Here is a 13,431-nt window from a genome sequence, read left to right on the forward strand (position 1 = left end):
AACATGCAAAAATGATTTTGTTTTTAATTAACACAAAATTGACATGTTATAGAGCAAAAACATTAGTTCACCTTGCAATGCACACTGTACAATTTGGCAGTTGTGAGGGGAAAGGTTAGTGTTGTTCAACAAACACATTTCGGGCACAAGGCAGATTAAAAGCTTACTTAAATCCACCAATTCAAGAGAATTCTACATGTTGAATGACACAGCAGTGTTTCTCAACCCTGTGACAGGCACAACAATTAAATGCTCCTCCACTAGATGGCAGAAGGTACAATTAATCTGACTGACACTTGAGTATGTCCAGAATTAATTTAATAACGTCATTATTTTTCATGTACAATTAATACCTTTAAAACACATTTTTCCATTTGCTGTCGAATGAAGATGACATCACCGTTTGGTCAGGAAACTGAGCCATGATTGGTCAATACCGTTTCCAGCACCCGTGATGTCATCTTCAGTCGACAGCAGGTGTCAAAATGAGGTTTTAAGGGTATTAATGATATACATGAAAAATGTTATAGACAAAATATCTTCTTACTGCTGACAATGACTAAATGAGTTAATTATCCTTTTAAACACTTTGTCACCATACAGACAAACTAATTTCACTCGCGCAACAACAACTAATGACCTACAACTAATAATTGACAAACTAGTCATTTATTTTGATAATCATTTAGAGGCTAAACTGTCCACATTTTAGCCTCTCAACAGTAAATATTCGCTAAAGACCAAACCAGAAACTACATTTTTTGTACACTGTCAATTAGAAGTCCTAGTTTTTTTTATATGTTAGTTTAGGAATTAATGAATTTTTAAATCAATAAATTAATCAACAAAATAATATTATAAAAAATAATTGTAGCGCTAAATTTCACACTAAGTCAATTTGTGAGACAGGCTTTACTCTATATGCATTTTGTGACATTTGCTTGGTTTTATGTCACAATATTTAATATTTTACTTTTAAGACACATTTTAATGTAAAACATGTACCTTGGCTCCACAACGGTTGGGGAAACCCTGTTTTAAATGCCACATACGGTAGTAGCTTGAGTGCATTCATAAATCTCAACCAGGACAGAAAACTATACAAAAGGTTTTTTGTTTTTGTTTTGCACAAGTCAGTTGTTTAATTATATTTACTATATTCACATAATCTGCTTTGTTTCATTTGCTTCATGTCACACAAATTAGTTGAATGACAAACCTTCATAGCTCTGATAAACATCCATGAGGTGATCACTTATTAGAAGCAAGAGGGAAGAAAGAAATCAAACATTTTAGAAATAACAATCCATCCATGTTCTGTAGAGCTGTAGCTGCAGTAAGGCGCTCATTTGCCACTTTTTCTGCCCTTGGTGGCGTTCACGTCGCTTTTGGTCTTCTGCAAGCGGGAGAAGATCTCCTTGAAGAGCGCTTTGTACTCGGGCGTGTTCTGACTCAGACGTTTGTCCACTTGCTCCACCTGCCTGCTGATGCCCTCCAAGGCTTCCGGCGTGGACGGGGTGTGGGGGGGAGTGGGCGGGGAGCCGGCCGCCCCCGTGGAGGCCACGCTGTACTCCTTCAAGGAGGGGTCCCTGGAGACGGGGCGCGACGTCTGCACCTCGGCGTGGCACAGGCTCTCCTCGTCGCGCCGGCACTTCCCCAGCAGCTCCTCGTACTTCTCCAGCAGGGCGTGGTACTGCTCGTCGACCTCGCTCAGGATGGACATGCCTCGTTTGCGCCCAGACTGGCGCCTCCCGGGGGGGTCGCGGACCGTGACGACGTTCAGCGCCGTGTCGCTGCAGCTCTTCCTCACGGGGCCTCCCGGCTCGCCCGAGCCCACTTCGCCTCCAGCGTCCACGACGGCGGGTTCATCCGGCGTGTCCGTCTCGGGGCCGTTGCCGAGCAACGTCTCGATGCCGTCCTCCATCAGACACGCCCTGGACTTCCTCAGCAGCTGCATCTCTTGGAGCTCCGCCTCCAGCTCGCGAACTCGCAGCTGGCAGCCCTCGGCTCCGAGCAGACGCTGCTCCAGGCGGTCGAACTCCTGCAGCACGGCGGCGCACTCCCGCTCGGCGCCCTCCTTCTTGGAGCGCTCGGCGGCCATGGCCGAACGCAGCGACGTCACGATTTCCCTCAGGCGCTCGTTCTCCTCCTCCGCCGGCTGCCTCTCGGCGAGGTCCACGCTGCCCGGGTTGGCCAACAGGAAACCATCCTCATACCTTCAAAAACGAGGAATTGACACATTTACGCAGGAGAGCAAAACAGACATTTGTCATTTTCACTGGTGGGCTGTGAGGAACATTTACTAATGTTTGTACATTGAAATTTTAATCATGTAAACTCGCTTCTATCTCAGGTTGGGTATTACGGCTACGTACACATTTTTTTTTTTAAATATTTAGAGAAAAAACTAATTGCAAAAAAATATAATAAAATAGAATATTTGCGAGAAAAACAAATTTACCTCACAAATTAACGAGAAAAAAACTCGCAAATTTGTGGCATTATAAAGTGGCAATTTGCAGGAAAAACTCACATACTTATGACGTATAAACTTGCAAATTTGCTACATTTTTAAGTGGAAAATTTGTGAGGGATAAAAACCCTCAAATTTACGAGATATAAACTCACAAATTTATGACAAATAAATTCGCAAATTTGTGACATTAACTGGCAAATTTATAAAGTGGCAAATAAGTGAGAAAAAAAACCTCACGAAATTTACGAGAAATAAACTTGCAAATTTGTGGCATTATAAAGTGGCAATTTGCAGAAAAACTCACAAACTTATTAAGACATATAAACTCGCCAATTTGCAACATTTTTAAGTGGCAAATTTGCAATGGAAAAAAACCCTCAAATTTACGAGAAATAAACTCACAAATTTATGGCAAATAAATGTGCAAATTTGTGGCATTACTAAGTCGCAAATTTGCGAGAGAGAAAAAAAATCACAAATTTATGACAAATAAATTTGCAAATTTGTGTCATTATGAAGTGGCAAATTTGTGAAAAAATAAAACTCACGAAATCACGAGAGATAAACTTGCAAATTTGTGGCATTATAAAGTGGCAATTTGCAGGAAGAACTCACAAATTTATGACAAATAATTTTTTTGTTAATATTTAGAGAAAAAACTAATTGCAAAAATATATATAATAAAATAGAAAATTTGCGAGAAAAACAAATTTACAGAACAAATTTATGAGAAAAGACTCACAAGTTTGTGATATTACAAAGTGGCAAATTTGCTAAAAAAATATATATTAAAAAAACTCACAAATTAACGATAAAATTAACTCGCAAATTTGTGGCATTATAAAGAGGCAATTTGCAGGAAAAACTCATACTTATGACGTATAAACTCGCAAATTTGCTTCATTTTTAAGTGGAAAATTTGCGAGGGATAAAAACCCTCAAATTTACGAGATATAAACTCACAAATTTACGAGAAATAAAAATGCAAATTTGTGGCATTATAAAGTGGCAATTTGCAGGAAAAACTCACAAACTTATTATGACAAATAAACTCGGCAATTTGCAACATTTTTAAGTGGCAAATTTGCAATGGGAAAAAAAATCAAATTTACGAGAAATAAACTCACAAATTTATGACAAATAAATGTGCTAATTTGTGGCATTACTAAGTGGCAAATTTGTGAGAGAGAAAAAATCACAAATTTATGACAAATAAATTTGCAAATTTGTGACATTATGAAGTGGCAAATTTGTGAAAAAATAAAACTCACGAAATCACGAGAGATTTATGAGAAATAAACTCACAGCTTTGTGAGATAAGTGGCAAATTTGCAAGAGAGAAAAAAAACTCACAAATTTACGAGAAATAAACTTGCAAATTTGTGGCAATATAAAGTGGCAATTAGCAGGAAAAACTCACAAACTTATTAGGACAAATAAACTCGCCAATTTGCAACATTTTTAAGTGGCAAATTTGCAATGGAAAAAAAACCCTCAAATTTACGAGAAATAAACTCACAAATTTATGACAAATACATTTTTTTGTTAATATTTAGAGAAAAAACTAATTGCAAAAAATATATATAATAAAATAGAAAATTTGCGAGAAAAACAAATTTACAGAACAAATTTATGAGAAAAGACTCACAAGTTTGTGATATTACAAAGTGGCAAATTTGCTAAAAAAATATATATTAAAAAAACTCACAAATTAACGAGAAATTAACTCGCAAATTTGTGGCATTATAAAGTGGCAATTTGCAGGAAAAACTCATACTTATGATGTATAAACTCGCAAATTTGCTACATTTTTAAGTGGAAAATTTGCAAGGGATAAAAACCCTCAAATTTACGAGAAATAAACTCACAAATTTATGACAAATACATTTTTTTGTTAATATTTAGAGAAAAAACTAATTGCAAAAAATATATATAATAAAATAGAAAATTTGCGAGAAAAACAAATTTACAGAACAAATTTATGAGAAAAGACTCACAAGTTTGTGATATTACAAAGTGGCAAATTTGCTAAAAAAATATATATTAAAAAAACTCACAAATTAACGAGAAATTAACTCGCAAATTTGTGGCATTATAAAGTGGCAATTTGCAGGAAAAACTCATACTTATGATGTATAAACTCGCAAATTTGCTACATTTTTAAGTGGAACATTTGCGAGGGATAAAAACCCTCAAATTTACGAGATATAAACTCACAAATTTATGACAAATAAATTCGCAAATTTGTGACATTAACTGGCAAATTTATAAAGTGCTGTAAATAAATAAATGTTTCCAGAATTACTATTTAGACATTCATACATATTTTTTTTTTTTTTTTGTACATGTAGCTAAGTTGATGTGTCAATTGTTGATCTGCTGTTCTCAGTCATTCACTTGCGGGAAGTGTTGTCGCTCTCGCTGCTGTGTATGACAAGTAAAGTTTAAGAAGAATTGCGTCTCCAACCTGCATTTTCATCTTATAAAAAGTGTTCCATTAATCACCAAAGAATCCTCACGTTAACTCCTGGTGGACAAAAGCCAGCACCTCGTCCAGACTGTCGCTTTGCTACATGTATTTCTCGCTAATTTGTCACTTTATAATGTCACAAATTTGAGAGTTTATTTCTCAGAAATTTGTGAGGTTTTTTTTCTCAGAATATTACACCCCCTGTAAAAGAAAAATATTCATATGTGGCCCTAATACACCGTTGTCTATATCCCTATTCTGTTCCCTGTTCTGCCGGTCGTTTATGTAGGGTGTAGTTCCACTGTCAGCCACTAGATGGTGGCACATTATTATGTTTGACACTGTCAAAAAGAAGAATAGTGAAAACAGGAAGTATTTCAAGTCCAGCCTATTTTTTGCTCAAAATAGAATTTGATATTCTCTTTAATCCTGCTTTATACGCCAAAAGAAATGAACAGGTTCATTTTTGAAGAACTTTTTTTAGACAAAACGTGATTTGTTTACTGTAAACATAGAGGGATCGGTCCACTGTAAAAAGGCAGAACCCGTGTTTAGTGTAACCTCGGCGCAGTGCAGAGCTCTTTGAGGCAAGGAAACGAGTGGACCGTCTTGCGGCGCTCCTTCTTCTCGCGGAGGACCCTCAGCTCCTCCAAAGTTTGCAGCTCCTCCACCCGACCCGTCAGACTGTCCACCTGCCCCTGCAGGCTCTCCATGGTGCCCGTCAACCTGCGCGCACACATGCACACCAAACGCATGTTATGTCATCAATATGGGAGCTTGGACTTCTCAGCATACCATACTTACAGCTTTACAGGGATTTATTGTTACCCACTCGCCGAGCAGACTTAGAAAGGACAAAGGCTCCCTTCTGAACTATTCTCAAGCTTGATTCGATTTCGTAGCCTTCAACGCAAGATTTCTCAAGAAGGTTCGGGTGGCTTATCGGTAAGACATGGTCACAAAACTTAACGAACGGAAATTTGCAAAAAAGGTCAAGGCGGCTGGCAGCAGGCGCTCACCTGTCGATTTTCTGCTGCGAGGCTTTGCTCTCCAGCACCAGCTTCTCATTGGTGATCTCCAACTCTCTGGCGGTCACGTCCAGTTGCTCGTAAACCTTCGCGTGCTGCTCGTTTATCTCCCGAAGCATCTCCAGCTGCTTGGAGAGGTACTACGAAAATACATGCATTGGTTGGGTCTGTTACGGGGGATTGTAGGAGGCATTGCGCAAGTTGGTCGAAAAGTGGGACATTTGGTACACCGATAGATTTTCATATGCTCTGTCCAAATCTGCCGGGAGCCAAAGCCAATTCTCATCTTGGACAATTCAAAATGGCCACCTGTCAAAAACAGATATTTTAATTATGTGTCAAAGAAATGTGAAACAATTACATCTAAAAGCACTTTTCAGGGGGTTTGGCACCAAGGAATCTAAATCTGGTATCTGGTTTACAGTGGTGTGGATAAGAGTAGCCGAATTCGGCCGAAAGTCAAAACATAAAAAAATGGTAAAACGATGTGTCGAGTAACTAAAATACATTTTGATCAAGCACCAGCCTGACTTACAGTATCATGTTAGATGATTTGTCAGTGTACTGTATACTACAGTATTTTATGTCTTGATTTTTTTTTTAGATAATTCATTTCAGTTTGTTATTAGGACATATTTAAATCGTAGTATTCCTGTTGTGTAAAAAACGCATGTGCTTCAATAGCTGAGAACACATTTTGTTTTGCTCTTGTCATTTTGTTGTAGATCCAAATATACACGCCGCCTTGCTCTATACAAGTCAGTCCCCATAACTTGGTTACTGATGGTGACTGATGCAGCAGAGGCAGCCACGCTTTGTGGCGCCTGACATGGCAGCTGTCGTACACATGGTTCGGCCCACATCAGCACACACATTGGGGGATTACGTGCCACGGCATCTCGTGTCATTTGCAGAGTCACAAATCGCTCCAACTGCAACACGGGTTGATGCTATCTGTTCCCCGCATGGCATCATGAAATTTGATGAATTGATTTATTGAGTAGCTAATAATTGCCATAATAGTTCTAATCTCTTGTTGTTTTTCAGCTATGAATATGCTTTTTAAATGCCCATGTATATCTACAGTTTGCTTAACTTTAAAAGTTGACCTGTTGAAGTTTGTTTTGAGTACAGCAGCAAACGGTTTTAAGAATATATATTGCGTATACATACATAGGTTAAGGGGGAAAATACAATAGTCAATTGTAGTGTGTTTAAACAAATATATTACTCAAGATAGTTTCAAAATGATATTGCTGATTTTGCTGAAAACATACTTCATTGTATGAACTGAATCTAAGTGAATGATAATGTTTCCATTGTTATCGCTATAAATTAAAATGTTTTACCGTTAGTCATACTGGATTTTCAAATATGGCTATTAGTACTACTGTTAAAAAAAGAAAATAAATACCAGATTCTAATTCCTTGTGAAAAACATGAATTATTATTATTATTATTTTGTAAATATAAAATTTTTCATTGATTAATAAGAAGGAAATCACTTTTTGAGAGGTGGCCATTTTGAATCATACAATATGGTGGCACCATTGAAATTTTGCTTTGGCTCCCGGCAAATTTGAATAGAGCATATTAACTCATTCACTGCCATTGACGTCAAAAAATAATTTTAACAATTTTCATTTTTTTGTACATTTAGAACAGATATAAAATTTGTGATTAATCGTGAGTTAACTAGTTAAGTCATGCGATTAATTACCATTACAAATTTTAATAATCTTTTCTTTTAAAAAAAATGCTTTTTTAATAATGTTTTTTGTTTTGTTTTTTGTTTTGTTTTTTGTTTTGTTTTTTGTTTTGTTTTTTGTTTTGTTTTGTTTTTTGTTTTGTTTTTTGTTTTGTTTTTTGTTTTGTTTTTTATTAGGGGCGTCTGGCCATTACAATTTTTAAACATAATTAATCGCATGACTTCACTGGGTAACTCTCGATTAAATTTTTTAAAAATTGTTTAAAAAAAATTATGAATGTTTTTTTTAAAGAAAAAATTATTACAAATTAGGGACGTCGGGCAATTACAATTTTTAAATGTAATTAATCGCATGACTTCACTAGTTAACTCACGATTACTCACAAATTTTATATCTGTTCTAATACAAAAAAAAAAATCTAGGTTTGCATACTTTTGTTAACAAAAGTAGGAAAAAATGTTAAACTAATAGAAATGGTTTAATGGCAGTGAAAGAGTTAAAAAGTACCAGTGTACCAACTTTCATAGTTTTAGAGCAATTTGCACGAATGCAGACCAGTCTATATGGGGGCAAAATTTTCGTTGTTAACTCATTTGCTCCCAAAAACTTATAAATATGTTCTATTTTAAATATTACCATGGTCCCAAAGACATATTTATATGTTGTTGTTGTTTTATGCTAGAGCATACAGAAGAAAGCTTTGATGCAGCCTCTCAACTGCACAAAACGGTTGAAGCAATGGTAGTTATTACAAAAACGGCCAGCAGGTGGCAGCAGAGTAGAAGAGATCAACCAGGGCCATGTTGAAAAAAGCTCTTCCCCCCACAGTTCTAAGCAGATTTGTGAATAATGATGAAACGTAGCTATAGTACAGGCCGAAAGTTTGAACACACTTTCTTATTCAATCCATTTGCTTTATTCTCATGACTGGTAACTTTGTAGATTCTCACTGAAAGCGTCAAAACTTTAACAAAAAAAAAAGGTGAAATAACTGAAAACATGTTTTATATTATAGATTCTTAACAAAAGCCATCCTTTGCTCCTTTACTTTTCATACTTTTGTCATTCTCACCCCTGAGAACTCCTTTAAGACTGTTGGAAACCCCTTTTCAGGTGACTACCTTTTGAAGTTCATCGAGAGAATGCCAAGAATGTGCAAAAAAATGAATCAGAGAAAAGGGTGGCTATTTATTTATGCATTTATTTGAGTATTTTCATCTTTTTTTGTTAAATACTTAACTCCAAATGTGTTTGTTAGTAATCATAGTTTTTGATGCCTTAAGTGAGGCTCTACAATGTACATAGTCATGAAAATAAAGCAAATGTATTGAATGAGAAGGTGTGTCCAAACTTTTGGCCTGTACTGTATATTCTAATGCTAATTGGTGCAAAACAGAAACAGATAGAAATTTACTTTTTTTTCCTGATGAAAGAAGAGACTAATCTTTCTTTTGGTAGGTTCCATGTTTTTATAGCATAGAACACAATATTCTGTGGGCCTTGCAAAATCAGTCAAAATCCAGTAAAACAGCCAGGAGCGAAGGGGTTTGCTTCAGTGAAAATGGCTGGAAGTGAATGAGTTTTTAAAAAATCTATTGAACCACAAATCAAAAGCATGTTAATTTCCATTAGAGGAAGTCCCCCCCCTCCCCCCAAAAAAATCAGTAAAACAGCTAGGAGCGAAGAGGATTGCTTCAGTGAAAATGGCTGGAAGTGAACGAGTTAAAAAAAAAAAATCTATTGAACCACAAATCAAAGCATGTTAATTTCCATTGGAGGAAGTGAACACCCCCCCCCCCCCCCACACACACATTTTTTTGGGACTATAATATATTCTATGTGACCTCACTAGTCCAAACATGAAATTCTGATTAATATTACATTTGTGGCGTTAAGCAGCAAAATCCAGCAGTTTTATCAGTACGAGAAGGCGGCCATTTTGCCACTTGCTGTCGAGTGAAAATCACATCGTAGTTGCTCAGGCAACAACCAATCACAACGCAGCTTCAGAAAACAGGTGAGCTCTGATTGGCCTGAGCAACATTGATGTCATCTTCAGTCGACAGCAAGTGGCAAAATGGACCCCCACTGATCTGTATATATGACTGGATAGTCGATAGCTCATACACGTGTTAAAGCGACAGGGCGGCCATCTTACTCCTCCTATCTTGTGAACAGACTACTGTGTAAACTATACGTATACGAACAGATTAGACATATACAGCTCGGAATTTTTTTTAATGCAAGTTTCCTCCTGTAAACATCATTAGGGGTGTTAAAAAAATATAGTTTGGGCGATATATCGCGATATTACCGTGCACAATTCTCGGATCAATTCAATATGCGGCCAAATCGATTTTTAAACATCAATTTTTGATGGAAACATTCAACAAAACATCTTACTTGAGGTTAGCTTTTAAACCAAGAGTGCCATCTAGAGGAGTAAAAAAACATCACAGGTGCTTCATGAAGCTTCATTTGTCCATCTGTCTGCCTGGTTAGCCGTTTAGCTAGCTAGCTAGCTGGCCCATATAAACCAAGCGTTCCATCTAGAGGAGTCAAACAGTATCACAAGTGTTTCATGACATTTCATTTGTCTATCACTACTGATTAGTATTTTCAAAATGTTGAATTAAATATATATATATTTTTTTTTAATCTGTATTTAATCGAATCGTGACCTATGAATCGTGATACGGATCGAAACGCCAGGTACGAGGCAATTCACACCCTTATTAAGCATCTAATTTAGACATAACAAATTTAAAACTGTTTCTACTAAGTACTGTCTCCAATTTCGATACTGGATCGTATGCAGGGAAACGTTTCTTGGGAGGAGTAATATGGCGGCCTCGCCGCTTCAAAAGTCTTGGCCTATCGGCTATCCAGTCATATATTCAGATCAGTGGCCTCCCCCTTTAAATTGAATAAGGATCAGGGCTTATAGGCAAGACTCTCTCCAACACAATATGGCTGCCTTAGGCGTGCCCACGGAAACCGCCGTGCGGGCTGATTGTGAGAAATATGGCAAAAAAGACGCTTGCCCTCGATATCTTTTGATAACATCACTTTCAACCGTTTGGCTGCATCTCTACAAGAACTACAGGTGCCTCCTCTATGGTGAAAATTATGTAACTTGTGTACCTCTATCTCGTGCCCTTGCTCTTCATTGTTGATGTACATCTGCTGAAGGGAATCTTCCAACTCCTTATTCCGCTCCAGCAGGGTTTTGCCGAGCTCCGCTGCCAAGTGTAAGTCTGTTAGGAGGCGAGGAAGCGGGACAAAAAGGTAAACAGCGGGGAAATGACGGATACGGGAGAATCCATTTACGAACTCAATAAATACACAAAGCACATATAAACAACCAATCAGTCACATTTACATGTTTTTCGAATTTGGTACACAGAAAGGCCTTAATGTGAAAAGAATAAATGTGAAAAGAGCGTCACAACCAGGAGATGTAGGCGAGAAAGTGTGAGCGTAGTTGCTAACTTGCTACATTAGCCAACATGAGCGCAAATCATATGAGGTTGTAAAATATGATGAGCACATTAACAGTAAACAGCTGAAGGCCCGAGTGGCTGAAGCGCAAATGAGCTTGTGAGATATGGAGCCTCCACTCATCAGCTCTATTTCTTACGGCTGCCGCGCGCCGTTGTCATTTCACGCTGCTGTGAAAACACGAGCCGAGCAAGACGACTCACCATCACTGTGATGTACTTGTTATTTTCAACGCTAGGTTGCACACAGCTCGACTACTACTAGCTACGACATTTTCTTGTTTTTCAGTTGATTCCTGCCTATGATGATGATGCACACTTGATTTGCTGTTTTACTGTGAAGACCCATCCATTTGTCAAGCTGCCATATCGTTAGCCTAAAAGTTTAATTAGCCTAATAGTAATGCCATTTTGAATTTAGCTTCTCAATATCAATTAAAAAAAACACCAACATGCTTGGTATTAGGGGTGTGAATTGCCTAGTACCTGGCGATTCGATTCGTATCACGAGTCATAGGTCACGATTCGATACCGATTAATCCCGATACGAATCTATGAATTGATTATTGCGATTTTTTTAAACTCAAATTTAGAAAATACTAATCAGTAAACTACATGTACACTGTAAGATTTGTATGAAAATGTATTTATCGAGAATTGCGCGCTTTAATATAGCGATATATTGCAGAATCTCTTTTTTCTAACACCCCTGCTTGGTATAATAGTGATTTTCTTTATATCTGTGTAGATTCTTAGTCATCTAGGTCATGGTAATCCGCAAAAGTAGGATCATGGCAACTTCTCCCTGAGCTCTTCTATTGTCATATGCAAAACAATGTCAAGATACCTTCATATAGTCTGTATTTAGCGGGATTTCAAGTCACTATAGTTGCATTTTTTTTTAATGATCAAATCTCTAATTTGGCAACACGACATCTGCTTTTTTAAACTAGCCTCTGTTCGCAGCTATGTTGTTAGTGGAAGCAGTGCACATCAGCAAGGACAGGCTTTGAACTGCAAACACATCCTGACGAACAAAAATGACTTGGGGAGGAGGGAAGGGACGAAAAAGGACTTATCACGTGCTATACAAATACAATTGACTTGACTTGACATTTCCTTGTTCAGCATGCGCAAGTTTGATCAAAATGACCTCATAGGTCACCAGATAGCAGAAAACGTTACATAACAGTAGCGGTCCTGGGGCAAATTTACGCACGACTACAGAATGAAGGTTGTACGAGCTACAACTCTGGTCTGGACTGGTCTGGGGCTGCCTAATCAGATCAAGCAAAGGAGGGGGCTTAATGATCTCAGACTTTGGTGCAGAAAAATACTCAAGTGGGATGTTCCTGATGTGCAATGATGAGCCATAAAGCTGCTTTGCCTCTCTGGGTCAGCAGGTAATCAGGAGCTGGGGTGATGCTGAGGCCAGCACTCGGCAAATCCAATGAAAGGCATACATGGATTAATTAAACTCACATTTTGCTTCCAATAATACTGTTTTAATTTGCGTTGTTTTTTTTAAGACATCAAAACGCAGTAACTAGTCTGCTTGTTGGCCACATAAACAGCACTTCCACCGACAAGGATGATAATGGAGAAACAGGTTGGCTGTTTTGAGGCGGGGGGGTTGCACTGACAAGAGGAAAATAATTGGCAGCAGAGGAAGAGAAGACAGCTTCACACACTCGCATCCAATGTCATCAATTTCCACCCCCAGTCGTGAATCTATAACCACCCAGCTAAAGCCTCACCTTGCTCCAAGTCTCGCTGGTCGTACCATGGCTCTTCTTCCTCCGTGACAAACTCCTCCATCCTGCTCGCACGGAGCATAGAGGCCGCCCAACTTGCTCGCCGGTGATCAGCTGAAGCTAATTCGCCCCGCGGCTCCCCCGGAAGCGACAAGTACAAGACCCCAAAACGTGGTGACGTTAACCCTATCCGAGGGCGCGAAAGCTTTTGAAACAAATAGGAGTGGCGCTAAGATGGAGGAAGGCCGGTCAATGAGTTGACATCAGCGGGCCGCGGTGAGGTTCGACAGAACAGAGGTGCTTCTTATGTGTTGGTACCATCCGGCTTTGATGAGCATCAACATGCACGCCCGCTCTGCTGTGCAGCTGAGGCGTTCATGGGAGATCGGGAAATGCGAGACGCGAAGGCCTACGTGTAGGAAAGGTCATTATATTTACACATTTATACCAATAATTCTATCATTATCAGTAATTCAAAGACAGAAAATTCCTGT

General features: G+C 38.3%; 1 protein-coding gene across 1 annotated transcript; it reads right to left on the reverse strand.

Annotated features, from left to right (window-relative positions):
• Positions 1-4: 4 nt before the first annotated feature.
• Positions 5-13,289, reverse strand: cdr2l (cerebellar degeneration-related protein 2-like). The gene is made up of 5 exons (XM_086064426.1): positions 12,941-13,289; positions 10,828-10,940; positions 5,966-6,114; positions 5,508-5,672; positions 5-2,216 (listed from the first exon to the last, which is right to left on the reverse strand). The coding sequence occupies exons 1-5, from the start codon at positions 13,017-13,019 to the stop codon at positions 1,346-1,348; spliced, it is 1,377 nt and encodes a 458-aa protein (XP_085920552.1). The 5' UTR covers positions 13,020-13,289; the 3' UTR covers positions 5-1,345.
• Positions 13,290-13,431: the final 142 nt, after the last annotated feature.

The sequence above is a fragment of the Leptonotus elevatus genome, chromosome 1, assembly GCF_054856555.1.
Source record: "Leptonotus elevatus isolate MCC_2025b chromosome 1, RoL_Lele_1.0, whole genome shotgun sequence".
In the NCBI taxonomy this organism is placed as follows: Eukaryota; Metazoa; Chordata; class Actinopteri; order Syngnathiformes; family Syngnathidae; genus Leptonotus; species Leptonotus elevatus.

Excerpts from the sequence above, each read along its gene's own strand:
- cdr2l (XM_086064426.1), bottom strand. The coding sequence starts at position 13,019 with ATGCTCCGTGCGAGCAGGATGGAGGAGTTTGTCACGGAGGAAGAAGAG. Across the intron at positions 5,673-5,965 it reads TCGCAGCAGAAAATCGACAG|GTTGACGGGCACCATGGAGA; the intron begins GTGAGCGCCTGC and ends GTGTGCGCGCAG. Across the intron at positions 2,217-5,507 it reads GAGCTCTGCACTGCGCCGAG|GTATGAGGATGGTTTCCTGT; the intron begins GTTACACTAAAC and ends TCGTTTTTGAAG.